The sequence below is a fragment of the Panthera tigris genome, chromosome C1 (genome assembly GCF_018350195.1).
Source record: "Panthera tigris isolate Pti1 chromosome C1, P.tigris_Pti1_mat1.1, whole genome shotgun sequence".
Classification (NCBI taxonomy): Eukaryota; Metazoa; Chordata; class Mammalia; order Carnivora; family Felidae; genus Panthera; species Panthera tigris.
In genome coordinates, this window is record NC_056667.1 from 185,691,721 (window position 1) to 185,707,276 (window position 15,556).

At 37.8% G+C, this 15,556-nt stretch overlaps 2 protein-coding genes across 2 annotated transcripts in view; both read right to left on the reverse strand.

Moving 5' to 3' along the window:
• The window catches only part of FLACC1 (flagellum associated containing coiled-coil domains 1), a 52,452-nt gene extending 41,475 nt beyond the window's left edge, over nt 1-10,977 (reverse strand). The window contains exon 1 of the mRNA XM_042995061.1: nt 10,947-10,977. The gene's annotated coding sequence lies outside the window, so the exon portion shown is untranslated. The remainder of the gene's footprint in view (nt 1-10,946) is intronic.
• Nucleotides 10,978-11,941: 964 nt separating this feature from the next.
• Nucleotides 11,942-15,556, reverse strand: part of TRAK2 (trafficking kinesin protein 2) — a 40,349-nt gene continuing 36,734 nt past the window's right edge. The window contains 1 exon segment of the mRNA XM_015541000.2: nt 11,942-15,556. Coding sequence (XP_015396486.2) covers nt 15,273-15,556 — 284 coding nt within the window. The 3' untranslated portion in view covers nt 11,942-15,272.

Consider the following 15,556-nt stretch of genomic DNA (forward strand, 5'->3'; position numbering starts at 1 on the left):
CAGACAGGAGGAGGATTTTATGTTCTTCTGTCATTTGCTTACAGAAACCTAAAACTCTGAAGTAGGCAGTTTCTTCTTTGAATTTCAGGCTTTGAAATCTGTGAAAGTATAAATCCCCTAGGGCAGGAATCCTTTTCAGTTGCCAAGGAGTTCGAAATTTTTTCCCCCTAAGTTTTCCTAAGCAGAAAAGCTGCTTTTTCTCATTATAAGAAAGAAATATGCCTGCTTATGATAGACCAGGGGCTTTCATTTTTATTCTACTGCAATTCACTATAAGAAATATATTTTACATTTTATGATAAAAAGTTGCATGAAATAGTACCTTTATTACATGCTATTCTCATCTATTTTTTTCTTCAATTTAAAATGAAAGCTCATTATAAATCCATTTGATTGATTTCATGATCCACTGTTAGGTCACAACCCATAGTTTACAAAACATTGTTATACATTCATCCATTCATTTGACTTCACATTTATTATCTACTGTGTGCCAGGTACTGTTGTAAGGTGTGGGGATATATTCAGTTTGTGTGCCCACAGAGCTTAGAGACTAATGGGAAAGCAGATAATAAATTCAATAAAAGCACAATGAAACTTAAGGGCCTCACCAGATGCAGTGGAAGTGTATAGCAGGGACTTCTAATGAGTCAGACAACAATTTTAGTCACAGAAGGGATTTGATTAGTGTTGCATATTAGAAAGATCAATTTGACTGCAATGTTGAGAAACAATTGGAGAGGCCAAGTCAGGAGGCAGGGAAACCAGTTAGGAGTCTGTGGCAGTGGTCAAATGAGAACAATGGTGGCCTTGGTTGAGGGAGCTGCAGTAGGGATGGAGGAGGGAGGACACAGTAAGACTTGGTGATTGATCAAATGTCACAGGAAAAAGGAGGAGGCAGTAATGGTTCATGCATTTCTAGCTCAAGCAATTGAGTAGATGGCAGTGCCAGTTTAGAGATGAGAAAGTCTCGGGGATAAACAGGCTCAAGGGAACAGATAATGACTTTGGGCTTGGATATGTTGAGTTTGAGGTGCCAGGGAGAAACTCAAGTGGTGATGTCCATTACAGAGTTTGTTCCATGATTTGGGAGTTCAAAAGAAGAGTCTGGGCCAGAAACACTTTAGGAGTCTTCGGGGTAGATTTAAAGGAAAGGGATGGATGAGATCACACAGGTAAAGGGTGTAAGAAGAGAATAGGTTCTAGAACAGAGCCCTGAGAAATATCACCAACACTTACGACAGTATTTCTTAAAGCTATGTTATAGTTCAAATGTGTATAACCATCATTTGAATGAAAGAAAAAGTTTCATTAGTTTCATGAAACATGAAGTGTGTAAGTAGTGCTACCAAATTGATGCATACTCAGCAATGTCATTGGAGAATTGGGCATTTTTCATCTTTCTGTCATGCCAATCTCAGTGTGTCAAGCACCATGGGCAGACTAGATGGAGACAAACTTCAAAAACAAAGAGGGAGGGAAAGAAGTTACAAAGAAAACAATGAGTAGATTTGACTCATCTGGTCAAATCCATCTCCATCTAGAGACTGGATATTACTTCAAGTCTGTTTGTGTGAAATTTTATATTCAAATGCTTTCCTACAATAAAAAAAAAAAGCAGGATTTGGGTCTTGTGTAGAGAGTGGCTAACAGCAAAGATACAAAGGAAGCAGGCACAGAAGGAAGTCACTTGACTAGGCCAAGGCTTAGCACTAATTACCACTACTTTAGGATTTTTGTTTCCTCCTTTCTTCTCTTTAGACATGAGTACAATTTTGTCAGATTCAAAATAGCAGAAGGGAAGGAAATGAAGGCTTTTAGGGACTAAGTGTTAAGTGCTCTTTTCTTTGACTGAATTTAGGGAAACTGTGGCATTGCAAAAAAAGCTCTTTCCAAAGACCCAGGAAGGGGACTGATGCTAACAACATTCTCAGTAACTTTCCCCAAGCAATGCTCCTTATTATTTGGAATGGAGGTGTAGGAGGCCAGAATATCAACAGTATAAGAAAGTAGAGGTTGAATAAATGAATGAGAGAAACTGTGACTTAAGAATCCAAGTATATCATCAAAATTAGCTTGCACACTGGGTTGGGAAATGGGCCTTGCGTGATGCTGTAGCCCTAATGAAGTGACAAAAGTGGTCAGCCAGTGTGTACTTAGAGGCTTTCCATTTGGGTAGCCCTATTTGTGGCTTTCTGAGAATACTCCCAGTGTGGAAAAGTCAGTGTTCTTTTAGGAAGCTTATCATCTCCAAGTTGCTCAATTTCCTTTGATCATTTCTTGTCTATCAAGATCTCATTTTGGGGTGCTAAGTTCCACTGACTCATTCAGCTTTTTCCAAGTGGCCCCTCACCAGGGAGCCACAGGAATTATATCAGCACCTGCAGTGCCACTCTCACATCTAGAAAGAGGGGCCACCGCCCTGAGCCCTGGGCTTTAGAGAGTTCTGCATATCACAGGTATACCCAAAAACCTGAGTTTATTAAAGAACACATAGGCACTTGATCTGCAGCTCAGCGCTGGAACAGCAGGACCCACAACCCAAACATCTGTTGTTCTCATCAGTAACATCATTCAGGATCCAGGGAAATGCTTCTCCACACCTCTTGTCCTTTCTCTTCCAAACAAAAGATGACTGTGTCAAAATGCTATTTGTCTTTCTTTGTCTGCCTTATTTCCCTTAGCATAATACCCTCTAGGTCCATCTATGTTGTCCTAAATGGTAAGATTTCATTTTTTTTTTTTTAATGGCTAATATTTCATTGCATTCTTTACCCTTTCATCTATGGATGGACACTTGGGTTGCTTCCATATCTTGGCAATTGTAAACAAAGCTGCAATAAGCATAGGATGCATATATATTTTCAAATTGGTGTTTTCATTTTCTTTGGGTAGGTACTCAGTAGAATTACTGGATCATATGGCATTTCTAATTTGTTGAGGAGCCTCTATACTGTTTTCCACAATGGCTGCACCAATTTATACTCCAACCCACAAGACATGAGGGTTCCCTTTACTCCACATCCTTGCCAACACTTACTTCTTTTTTATAACAGTCGTTCTGACAGGTGTGAGGTGATATCTCATTGTGATTTTGACTTTCATTTCCCTAATGACCAGTGAGGCTGACAATCTTTTCAGAGAAAGGCAAATACTATATGATTTCACTTATATGTGGAATCTAAAAAACAAAAGAAACATACAAAAACAGAAACAGACTCATAAATACAGAAAACAAGCTGGTGGTTGCCAGAGGGGTGGGGATGTGGAATGGGTGAAATAGAGGAAGGGGATTAAGAGGTACAAACTTCTAGATATAAAATAATCATGGAGATATAAAGTACAGTATAGGGCATATAGCCATTAATATTGTGATAACATTGTATGGTGACAGATGGTGACTACACTTCTGGTGAGCATTGTATAATGTATAGGATTGTCAGATCCCTGTGCTATATGCCTAAAACTAATATAATACTGTATGTCAACTACACTTTGATAATAAAAAATTTTTTTAAATGCTAGGAAAGTTTCTGGTTTATGCTGTTGCTAAGGTCAGAGACAGACACTGCTTTGGAATTCAGGAGGGATGAGGGCAGTAGTAGTGAGGTGAGAGGAAAGGTAACTTGTAGAAAGTTCTCAGCAGGGATGCATAGATTCATGCATAATGAAATACTATTTTCCAGTGGTGCTGAGCACCCATTTTTCACTTCTTTTAATGTTTTAATGTATAATTCCACAGGTACTTATTTATTAAAGCAATACTTGGAAGACTTGCATGTTGTGACTGAAGAATATTTTACAATATGAAGTCTGATTACCTTAAAATGTATGTATATGTATGTATAGGCCTAGATATAACACAAAAAAGGTAGGGTGCTAATTCTTCACATTATTGTGTGGAATTGTGTGGATCTAGAGATTCCCTTGAAAGATGGTGAAATAGCTTTTTAAGTGGTAGCGAATTACCTAACATTATTTTGTAAAACTTCCTGGCCCTTTGTTGTAATGCTTAAATGTAATGCAAAAATCTTACTTTTAAACAACTTTGTGATTTTTCTAAGAAGGCAAGAAAAATAAATTTTATGGAATACTCTTTAAATTATTTGACTTTTGTATTTTTCTCTAATCTCACATTACATTTGGTGTGCTTTACTTACATTTTCTTAAAGAATAAAACTCTTCATGCCTGCCAGCAGCTGTATTTTGTCATATTTGCCAAAAATGCACAGCAACATTTGTTCCTTTGAAAATTCTATGGCATTTGGGGCCTTATTTTATAAAAACTAATGAAAAACAAAACTCACTACTAGCATAACTCCAACTTAATATAGTAAAAACAGAGATGGAAGTCAACAGAACACCCTCAATTGTTGCCCTCATCGGAAGGTTTTGGGACTTAAACGCATCTACTGCTCATCATTTGTGAAAGAAAACACAATTAAAGATATTGGGAGGGATGCCTGGGTGGCTTAGTTGGCTAAGCGACCAACTTTTGATGTCAGCTAAGGTCATGATCTCACAGTTCATGGGATCAAGCCCCATGTTAGGCTCTGTGCTGACAGCGTGGACCCTGCTTGGGATTCTCTCTCTCTCCTCTCTCTCTCTGTGCCTCTCCCCTGCTCACTTTCTCTCTCTCTCAAAATAAATAAACTTAAATAAAAAAGATGCTGGGGATATCACTAAATTTCATATCAAAGAAAAACAAACAGAAAAAATGTATCAAGGAATTAGAGATTCATACTTCATTTACTTATCATAAAATGCTCAGAATTCTAAATGGATATAAAATGCATTTTTCAAAAAAAAAACAAAACCCAACAATTAAATTGTGATAGAGAAAAGAGAACATTAAAGAACTTTTCTATCAGAGTCCAACAATTTTCAAATTTAGTTTTTTGGAAATAGCTTTTCTTTTTTCTCTTTTCTTCTTCTCTTTTTTAAAGTAGACTCCACACCCAGTGCAGGTCTTGAACTCACAACCCTGAGATCAAGACCTGAGATTGAGTCAAATGGTCCACCGATGGAGCCACCCAGGTGCCTTTTTTCTTCCTTCTTTCCTTCCTTCCTTTCCTTTTTGTTTTTTCCTTTCTTTCTTTCTTTCTTTCTTTCTTTCTTTCTTTCTTTCTTTCTTTCTTTCTTTCTTTCTTTCTTCTTTCAAGAGATAGAAGTTTATTGAATATACTGCAAAGTAGTGTTGGGCACGACATCAAAGGAGAGACTGTCTGCAGTGAGGCAGTGGTGAGGAGTCACAGTTATAGGGTGAAGTGAGGGAGTATGGGAACATACGGAATTTTCCCTTTTTTTTGCTAATCTCAGGGACCAGCACCTGGTAATCGATCAGTTAGGGCCTATGGCTATTTCAAGGTGGGATGCTTAATGAGACTCTTTGCATTCAGCTTGGTGATTGCTGTGAGCCCTTTTGCCTTGCTCAAGCTGTTCCTAAAAGGGGCCTCTGTATTCCTCCCTGATAGACTGACAATAACAAATCTTTGGCATTTGGGTGGTCTTATCTTTAGTGGCTTCTTTCTGCTAAATGAGGGGCACCGAGATGTCTCTACCTATGGGTCAACATTGGTGAGTTGGGAATTTATATGTAGGAATTATGAAAGGCAGAGGCAGCTGAATCCAAGGTAGACAACATACATAATTTCTGAGTAGAAAGGGTCATTTGTTGGCTTAAAGTTAAGGCAGTGAAGGAATCTTGGCACCAGGTGGAGAGACATCAGAAAAAACAATGAAATAAGATTATTATTATTATGAGAAAGGAAGCCTGAATAAAAGGCCTTTGATAGTTGACCAAAATATTCCTCCAGTCCAGGAGTTTAACCAATTAAAGAAGAGACAGATTGATCTTTTAAAGTGCCACTTTGAGTATTCATGTCTTCTAGTAATCCTGTCACATTAATGTGGTAATCTGGAGCAGCATAACATTCTGTTTTAATAAGGCAGAATAATAGAAATAATAGGATAATAGAATAGAGGGATAGTAGATTCTTCCATGAGATACAGTCAGGATATCAAGGGCCATTTGGTTTTGGAGGGCTACCTTTTGAATTTATTGGTGACGGCATGTTGGGCTTAGTTAAATGTGGCTGCCGTATGTTTGGCTAAAGCCTCTTTTTGCAATTTTATATCAATAGAGGCAGCTCTTGGGACAAATAAGGCTAAGGGAGCCCTCTTTATTTGATGTCTAACCTTAACAATATCCCAATTATGAGGAATCACTGGCAAGTGGGAGAAGACCTGTCTGGGGGTATGGGCATCCCCAAGTACATCATCCAATCCAATCACAAGGGAGGTGGGGCCATCAATTATTTCCATAAGTCCATATTTAACCCCATGGAGTGGAGTCCATTCTGGCTCTTAAGGAGCATTTTTGTCATCCCAGACATACAGAATTTGTTAAGGTGATGGTTGGGTTAAACAATTCTTAGGGAGTCCATCCCATTTTCCAGTTCAAATAACCATATGCCCATTATTCTGTTATTATCCCCACAGAATAACAAGCATGAAGACTATCTATACATGAGCTATTGTGACACCTTCTCTGAAGTTTATCTCAAGTTGTCTAGCTTAGGTAAACAACAAACATTTAAAGACAATCAGAACTAGAATTCAACATCTGCAGAAGTGTGTTATTAAAATATAATTTCTCTCTAAATTCACACTTATTTCTAGAAGTAGTCAAATCAAGACTAATTCATTTAAGAAACAAGTCCAATTTTAATGAACTTGGCCTAATTATTTACATAAGCTCAGCAAGAACAGAGATTGATCATATAGACCTTTTTAAAATTTGCTTTGCTGGAACTTTTCTATTTTTCTTTTTTAAAAAAAATGTTTATTTATTTAGAGAGACAGAGAGTATACACGTCAGCAGGGTAAGGGTAGAAAGAGACAGAGAGAGAGAATCCCAAGCAGGCTCTGTGCTGTCAGCACAGAGCTGGACGTGGGGTTTCGATCTCATGAGCCATGAGATCAAGACCTGAGCTGGAATCAAGAGTTGATTGCTTAACCAACTGAGCCACCCAAGTGCCCCTGCTGGAACTTTTCATAAGGAATCTTGAGATTCAACTTTTAATGCACTTTTTTTTTTTCACTATTTTTCAAAATTTATTTTTTAAATTTACATCCAACTTAGCATATAATGCAACAATTTCAGGAGTAGATTCCTTAATGTCCCTTACCCATTTAGCCTATCCCCCCTCCCACAACCCCTCCAGTAACCCTGTTTGTTGTCCATATTTAAGAGTCTCTTGTTTTGTCTCCCTCCCTGTTTTTATATTATTTTTGCTTCCCTTTCCTTATGTTCATCTGTTCTGTGTCTTAAAGTCCTCATATGAGTTAAGTCATATATTTGTCATTCTCTGACTAATTTTGCTTAGCATAATACCCTCCAATTCCATCCACGTAGTTGCAAATGGCAAGATTTCATTCTTTCTGATTGCCGAGTAATACTCCATTGTATATATATATATATATACGACTTCTTCTTTATCCATTCATCCATTGATGGACATTTGGGCTCTTTCCATATTTTGGCTATTGTTGATAGTGCTGCTATAAACATTGGGGTGCATGTGCCCCTTTGAAACAGCATACCTGTATCCCTTGGATAAATACCTAGTAGTGCAATTGCTGGGTTGTAGGGTAGTTCGTTTCAGTTTTTTGAGGAACGTCCATACCGTTTTCCAGAGGGGCTGCACCAGCTTGCATTCCCACCAACAATGCAAAAGGGATCCTCTTTCTCCTTATCCTCACCAACATCTGTTGTGGCCTGAGTTGTTAATGTTAGCCATTCTGACAGGTGTGAGGTAGTATCTCATTGTGGTTTTGATTTGTATTTCCCTGATGAGGAGTGATGTTGAGCATTTTTTCATGTGTCGGTTGGCCATCTGGATGTCTTCCTTGGAGAAGTGTCTATTCATGTCTTTTACCCATTCCTTCACTGGATTATTTTTTTGGGGGGGTGTTGAGTTTGATAAGTTCTTTATAGATTTTGGATACTCACCCTTTATCTGTTATGTTGTTTGCAAATATCTTCTCCCATTCTATTGGTTGCCTTTTAGTTTTGCTGATTTGAACTTTTAATACACTCTTGAAGCCAGAAGCCAAGCCAAATACTTGCCATCAGACATGCCTGCAATACCTGTAGATTTGGGCAAATTCCTCTTCTTGAGATCCCCAAAATATCCTGAGGCTCCTGCCCTTGCCAGGAAGTGATGTTCCTTACTTACTTGATAAGGCTGCTGAGAACTCTGGAAGCAAGGTATCAGGCCAACATTCCCATGGGACTCTACTGGCTTCATAAAGTCAACCTTAATTCCTTATAGCAGTCTGGTTATATCTGAGTCTATGCATGTCTCTTGCAAATATGACATTCCAGTGAAAGCCTTGGTAATATAACCAGTGTTTCCAATGGTGTCTTGTTGCAAGGAGAATAGATTCTCATTGAACTTATGCAACTAATTATAATTGCCATGGAACAAAGAATACTAAGAGTTTCTGAATTTCAGAGGGTTCAGGTAGGGAGAAGAGTTAAATGTTTCGATTTGTCCTTAAAGGACTACTTTATCACATTTCTGTAAGTCATAGATATTTTAAGAGAAAACTTTCTCAATCTGGAAGAGCAAACATTAGAGAACTAGCAATGCTTCAAACAAAAATCACAAAAACTATAATCTTCCATAATTCGTTCAGTCCCATGTTATTAATTCTAGTTATTTGGATGCAGCTTTTTTTGTTAGTTCTGGAAATTCTTACCCAGTTCAGTTTTACAATCTTAAAGATATCAAATACCTGTACTTGTCCCCTGCAAAAGTCCTTTTCATGAATTTCTTTACAGAAAAAACTCATTTTGCAAGAGCATCAGAACAATAACTATAAATGACAAAAAAAAAAAAAAACCTTAGAAATGGACATGGTTAAAGATCTGAGAGTTCATTATAATGTAACTGACAAGGAAATCCAGTTATTTCTGTGGCACAGAACATTTCAATACTTCAAGTAATGACCTTATGAGAGAACATATTAAAACTTTAGGGATTTTATGTAGTTTCTAAGACAGTTATAGCATTTACCCATACAATACAACCTAAGGCTTAACATCATTTATTTGACAGTGCTTCCCAAGTAACTTAACATACCAAATAAACAAGCCTAATTAGTAAAAAACAAAAACAAAATAAACCCACTTCATTTACAACTTAAACCTATGGGAAGTTTATTAAAACCCTTAGAAAGTTTTAAAGCACATACCAAACAGAATTATAGATCATTAAAGAACTGATAAAGATACAATATAAAAACTTTGGTTTTCTGGGCAGCTAAAGAAAAGAAAAAAACAACTTTGTTTCATTTTCTTATCAAGAGCAGACCAACAATCTGAGGAAACTTTGTCTTCTAACAGAAAAGGAGAATTTTAATCGCATACCAGTGTACTTTTAAAACCTATTCATTTCAACCTTAGTTTGTCCTGACCACACATAAAATTCTTTTCTAGAGCTTTGACTTCACAGATCTTCTACAACTTTTTTGCATTCAGATTTTTGTTCTAAGTCTTTTCTCTCCAAACAAGTAGTCTCATTTTAGGACAAAATTACCTTCTTTTTCCCCTAAACAAAAACGTGTTCTCATTCCTTATACCCTTCTTACACGTCTCCTACTTTCCTACACAGAGTTGCTTTCCTTATCATTTCCATTAGTCTTAATTACATACAGCAGAATTCTAACTCTTAGAACTTTAGTCTCCAGTGATAATTAAATAGTAACCAGTTGTGAACTATTACATTAGAATTCTTTAGACTGGCAAATTTATAAATATATTTCATGATTTTTAGGAACATGCATTTTTCATAGTACAATCTTTCTTTTTTTAAAAGTTTATTTTTATTTATTTTGAGAGAGAGAGATGGAGAGCAAGCATGGGGGAGGAGTCAGAGAGAGAGAAAGAGAGAGAGAGAGAGAGAGAGAGAGAGAGAGAGAGAGAATATGAATGAATCCTAAGCAGGTTCCATGCCACCAGTGCAGAGCCCAATGTGGGGCTCAAACTCATGAACCTTGAGATCATGATCTGAGCTGAAGAGTTGGATGCTTAACCAACTGAGTCACTCAGGTGCCCCCATAGAACTTTCAGTAAGAAACAAAACATGTTTTCCAACAGACCCAAATATCTTTAGTTTCTCTGTAAGAAGAAATCAAAAGCAGATAAACCTATATTTAATAACCATTGCTTTAGTATTTTACCTTATTTGGAAAAGACTTAGATATCCAATGAATTCAGTTCAACTTATCATTTAACTTAGCATACCTCAAAGTTTCAGGTTTGATAGCCTTCCACAGGGTCAGATGGCCATGAAACCAAGCAAGACACATTCTACAGTTATTGAAGAGATTGGGATTTGGGGACAATGCCATGAAGTCTTGAATACATGGGACTTTTGGCCATTTGGAGGAATTCCAGCAAAAGAGGTCAAGCTGGAAAGTAGTATTATATGAAAGGATGCCATGAACAGGTCATACCTTTTGATCTGGGAGTTTTTATTAAGGCCAGGAAATATTACATTAAAAAAGATGAGACATTTTTCTCAGGATTTGGGTGTCAAATTTATTCCAGTTCTTAAGAATATAGCCCAAGGGTGAGTCCAAAGGGATAGAGGGGGGTTTGTCTCACAGTCAAAAAGACTGACTGTTGATTCCCAAAGGGGTGCTCCACCACAGGGAATGGAGCTCCAATTCGTGGTCACGATTTCAGTTAGGGCATCCCAATGAACTGAAAAAGGACTGGGCCTTAAATGGGGCAACCGACTCTACTGGGGTGTTCCACCAAGGAGAGGGTTGCAGCAAGTGGCAACAGCAATCCCTGCTGGGGTGTCCCTGTAACAGAGAAAGCTGGACATGAGGTGGCCAGTCAGGGTCAGAAAAAAGGAGAGGGAAGGACTCACCATTCAGATGCACAGGAATATGTTTTGCTATAGATCAAGATGGCAGCTGGATCTGTGGGAACAAAAAAGGGAGGGGGGAATTCCAAAATAAGCAAGTTGGGAATAGAGACCTAAGAAGAGACAGAGTTGGGGGAGAAGAAAGGGGTCCATTGCCCTCACAGGCACCAGCAGTCTGACTTGTTCATCCTCACACCTTTAGACCATACTGGGGAGTTGCCCTGGCCACAGATCTTCAGTTGTCTGAGGAGTACTAGGGTTAGACGACCAAAGGGCTAAAAAGAGAAAGGAGAGGGAGGGAAGGGTCCTTATGAAGGACAAGAGGGAAAATCCATCACTCTTTTGGGCAAGGACAGTCCAGTGGGCTCCCCGTGGGTCTTCTGATCCTCACTGAGGAGTAACCTCTGCCAGAGGTTGTCAGTTTCCCAAGGGGTACTAGAATTGGTCCACTGAGGAGGGAAAGTCCCGAGGATTCCTAAGGAATCCAGTAAGAGTCCTGGGCCAGCAGAGGCTCACCAAATATGGGGTGCTACAATTGGGTGGGGCCAGTGGCATGGGCAGTGAAAGCATTCACCCAAGGCAGAACAAAAGAGAAAGAAGTTAACTGAATACACCACAAGGGAGCGCAGGCAGGACAGCAAAGGAGAGACTGTCTGCTGGAAACAGTTTCTAAATAGCTAAGAGTATCAACAGTAAATTGTGGACTATAGGAAAAGAATTGCTTTGGTCTTTTTCAAATTAAAGATCTGCAATGATGTTTTGTTGCTGTTACTTTGCTAAGGAAACAATATGGCATATATAACACTCCCTTTATTCTTTTTAAACATATCTCAGAAAATAAGACCTGTTTACTACATATGACTTATAATTGGTTTGTCTTGTATTGCTTTGGCAAACAGAGGTTGTCTTCTGTACCAAAACCAACATAATGGAAAGGAAAGCCTCAATGCAGGATAATCTGTGAAGAGCACTGGGACAAAAACACCGAAAGACAAAAATTTAAGAAGATATTCATGTTTATTATCTGATTTACATTTGACAAAGCAAAGGTAGGTGCACAAAGAGCTGTTTGACAAAGTCAAGCCCTAGATATCAAACAATAGAATTTCCCTGGCTGCCCCAGAGGGCACTTCCAACACCACTCCTGGGCAGCTGTGCTCCACAATGCAACCACTCAGCTGTAGACACTGTGGTGTTGCACTTGGGACTGCAGGCCTGTGGGCATCTGACATCAAAGGGGTGGGCCATTAACCACTTGAGAGCTCTAGTTCCAGATATCAAAAGTCTATATTAGTAACCAAGTATCAGAACGGTCAAAAAAAAAAAAAAAAAAAGCAGACTTTGAATGAATACTGTACAAAATACACCTTTTATAGAGAATAGGCTCTTGTTGTGAGCTGCCTCTTATTTCCTCCCTTTGCCAAAGTCTGTTCATTCGTGTCAAATCAAGAACACAGAGTATAAAACTTAAAAAAAAACCAACAGCTACTTTAACGATGGTCATGAGTTCTCCCTAAGACCAACGCCTAAGGCTATTACGTAAGATTTGAGATCATCATAATTCAGGGAAACTTTTCATTCTGAGCCCACGAAGGTATCCCTCCTATAGAGAGTAGGATACTTAGAAATACCTGAGGTATAATCACTGAGAATCTTCCTAAAGGAGAAAAAAAAGATTGGAGTTTCTTATATTGGCATAAAAGTACATACACAGTTGATACAGAAAAACTAAAATGTGAACAGTACTCAAGTGTAACAGATAAAGTGAGGAGAAACTTACTACAAGGCTCCAGGTCTTCTTCCTATAATTTGCACACTTTTGTTAGAATAGAGATTCTCAGGCTGTACCAAAAATGATTTTAGATGGAATCTTTAAAAACAGTAAAACCCAATTTCAAAACATTCATTTTTAGAGACAAGCATGCGCCAGTATACAAATCATTATGTTTCTGGTGAAACAGTAACATCAATCTAGTTTTCAAAAACTGAAACTTCAATTAGATGTGCTTATTTGGCTGTGAATATGCCCTCACCCTGCCTCCAAAATGATCATTTTAGCATCAGTTATTAAAAAAGTATACTAATTATACAGAACACTCCAAAATCTAGCTTAGTTTACAGCTATTTATATAGTATACATAAATCTGATAATTTCATAACTTTGTACTACTCTCTGGCTGTACATTTACCCATTTCCCGATGTTTCTTGGAAACTGGCAACAGCAAGATTATTTTCTTAGAGAATAAACAAAAAGCTTTAAGACTTTGCTAAAATAAGCACCCCAGAGTTTATTTTATGAAGTAGAACTCAAATACTATTTTTTAGAAGTGAATTGGAATATTCTGGAAATTTAAACATCTTTAAACATGGAATTCTTCTGGTTAATGCCTACCACATTCAGGGACACTTATGTTCACTTATGGGAGACCTGCTAGAATCCTTTCTGAACATGTTAATGTAAGGTCTGCTGATCTCAGCATGACTGACAAAAGCGGAGAGAAGGTGGAGAGGGCACTTTCACTTTCTGTTTTTAAGAAATTTAGAAAAGTTTTATTAAGCTTCTAAAAAGTATGGTAAACTCACACATTCTTACCATGCACACATGTGGGTTTTTCTACCCTTTTGAACACACAGCTCTTTATGTAGGAGAGGCACCACAAGAGGAGAAAGGAAGGATTCTCTGCAGGCATGAGAATAGGTGTATCGATGGGAATCAGAGCAAGACTCTCATCAAGAATGCTTCACAAAACTGCCTTCCGGTTAAGTCAGAAGTAAGGAGCAAAACATTTGCAAATTAACCACCAAAAAGATCACGTAATATGCCTCCCATTTTTAATAACAAAATAATTAGCCTCCACCCTCATCTCTTCTCTATCATGCCTTTCATATAATGTTTTTTTGTTTTTTTTTTTCTGAACTGTACTGCCTAGAGAAAGCCATGTCATGATGAGGAATAGGCCTTGATTAGCGACAGTTTGTAAAACAGATCTGTTTCTTCCCAATTCACAGCCTTGTGTCACACTGATGAATGCTGAAACCGAATTCCCGAGTTTCACTTTGCCATTTCATAGAATCTGTACCAAAAAAAAAAAAAAAAAAAGAAAAAAAAAGATTCCCAGAAAAAAAGCAAAAACTTTGACTTCCCCATTAAAAAGTTCATTCTCTAATTCTACAGATACCAAGAAAAAGACGATGTATTTTAATTTTACAATTAAAAAAAAACACAATCTCAAAGCAAGCACCTGGGTTTTACTTCAGCTTATAATAATTTAATATGCCTGAGAAATTTTGTGCAAATACATGTCATCTTTAATGAAAAATATGCATAGCACTTTGGAAAAAGTTTAGTTGCAACTAACTTTACTTACAAAAAAACGTACAGACATAAATACACAACATTCCCTAATTCCTATTGATTGCACTTCTGGTTTAACCCCTTCCAGTCTCCAAGGAAATTTGAAAGCCATGTAATTATGTTCATATTTCTTGGCCACTGTACTTATCTAAATAAAATATTTTGAAAACAAGTTTCCTTGGTTCCAACTTACCCATATTTTCCTTCTTAAAGGACATCCTTATCCCCCAATTCATGTTGTTTTTTGGGAGGTGTTGTATAAAAATACAAATTTAAAAATGAATTTTTATTAATCACAAATACAAAAGGAATTTGGGTGGTTTGGGCTCCCAGTGGCTCAAAGGCTTGAAAACGGAAAGCAAAAAGAGAGGCTCCACTATTCTGATTTTATGAAAAAGATAAAATTCCTTGCTTGCTAATGCTGTGTACATACCATTTGATGGATATGTAATTTATCCAGACATTAACAGGGTAAAACATAAAAGCATCTTCCTTGTCTCAGTAACAGACAGGGCTTACCTCAACAACCCTGCAGTACAGCTTTTTATAGGCAATGGTCAAGGCTGCTCCCTTTTTCTTCCCATCTCCTAACCTGGGTTCTTCCTGCTTTTGTTTACTAGGAATAAATGTTCTAGCAAATTTAGTATCTCTGGCATATTTCGGTATTACTGAATTTATTGTCTAGTCACTTTTTATTTTCAAGATAGGAACATTCAACTGAAGGAGTATATTAAACCTTTCTTCCTTTTCTGCCTCCAAACACTCATGACTCATTCATCTATACTTGCAATTTATTAGACCTCATTCATTAGGGGCTCATCTCAATTTTGTTTCCATTCTTCCACTTCCCCTTTCCACATTCACAATCCATCTGCAACATTCCTTGTCTCTCAGTCAGACCAGACTACATGTATCAGTGCAAATCTATCCTTCATGTGCTAATTTGTTTAAGAGATCAGTTAATTGCTGAACTTCAGTCTTCCTTCAGGACATCCATTTTTGGCGAGGATGTGCATACAGGCGTGCCAAAGCTACCCATCATGACTGGAAGACTCTGATTCCTCCTCAGTCCACTCAATAAATTGCTACCTGAATTTAAATAAATAGCAGAGTCTGGTCTTTGAAGACCAATTTCTGCCTCTTGGCTTCTTCCATTTTCCTGTGCATTAGGGGTTTTGATTACTCTGGCTATCCCCAGTCTCTTTAGCCTGTCCACTAAGTTCATCTTCAACTGGCCAACATCAGGAGGGTTCCGGA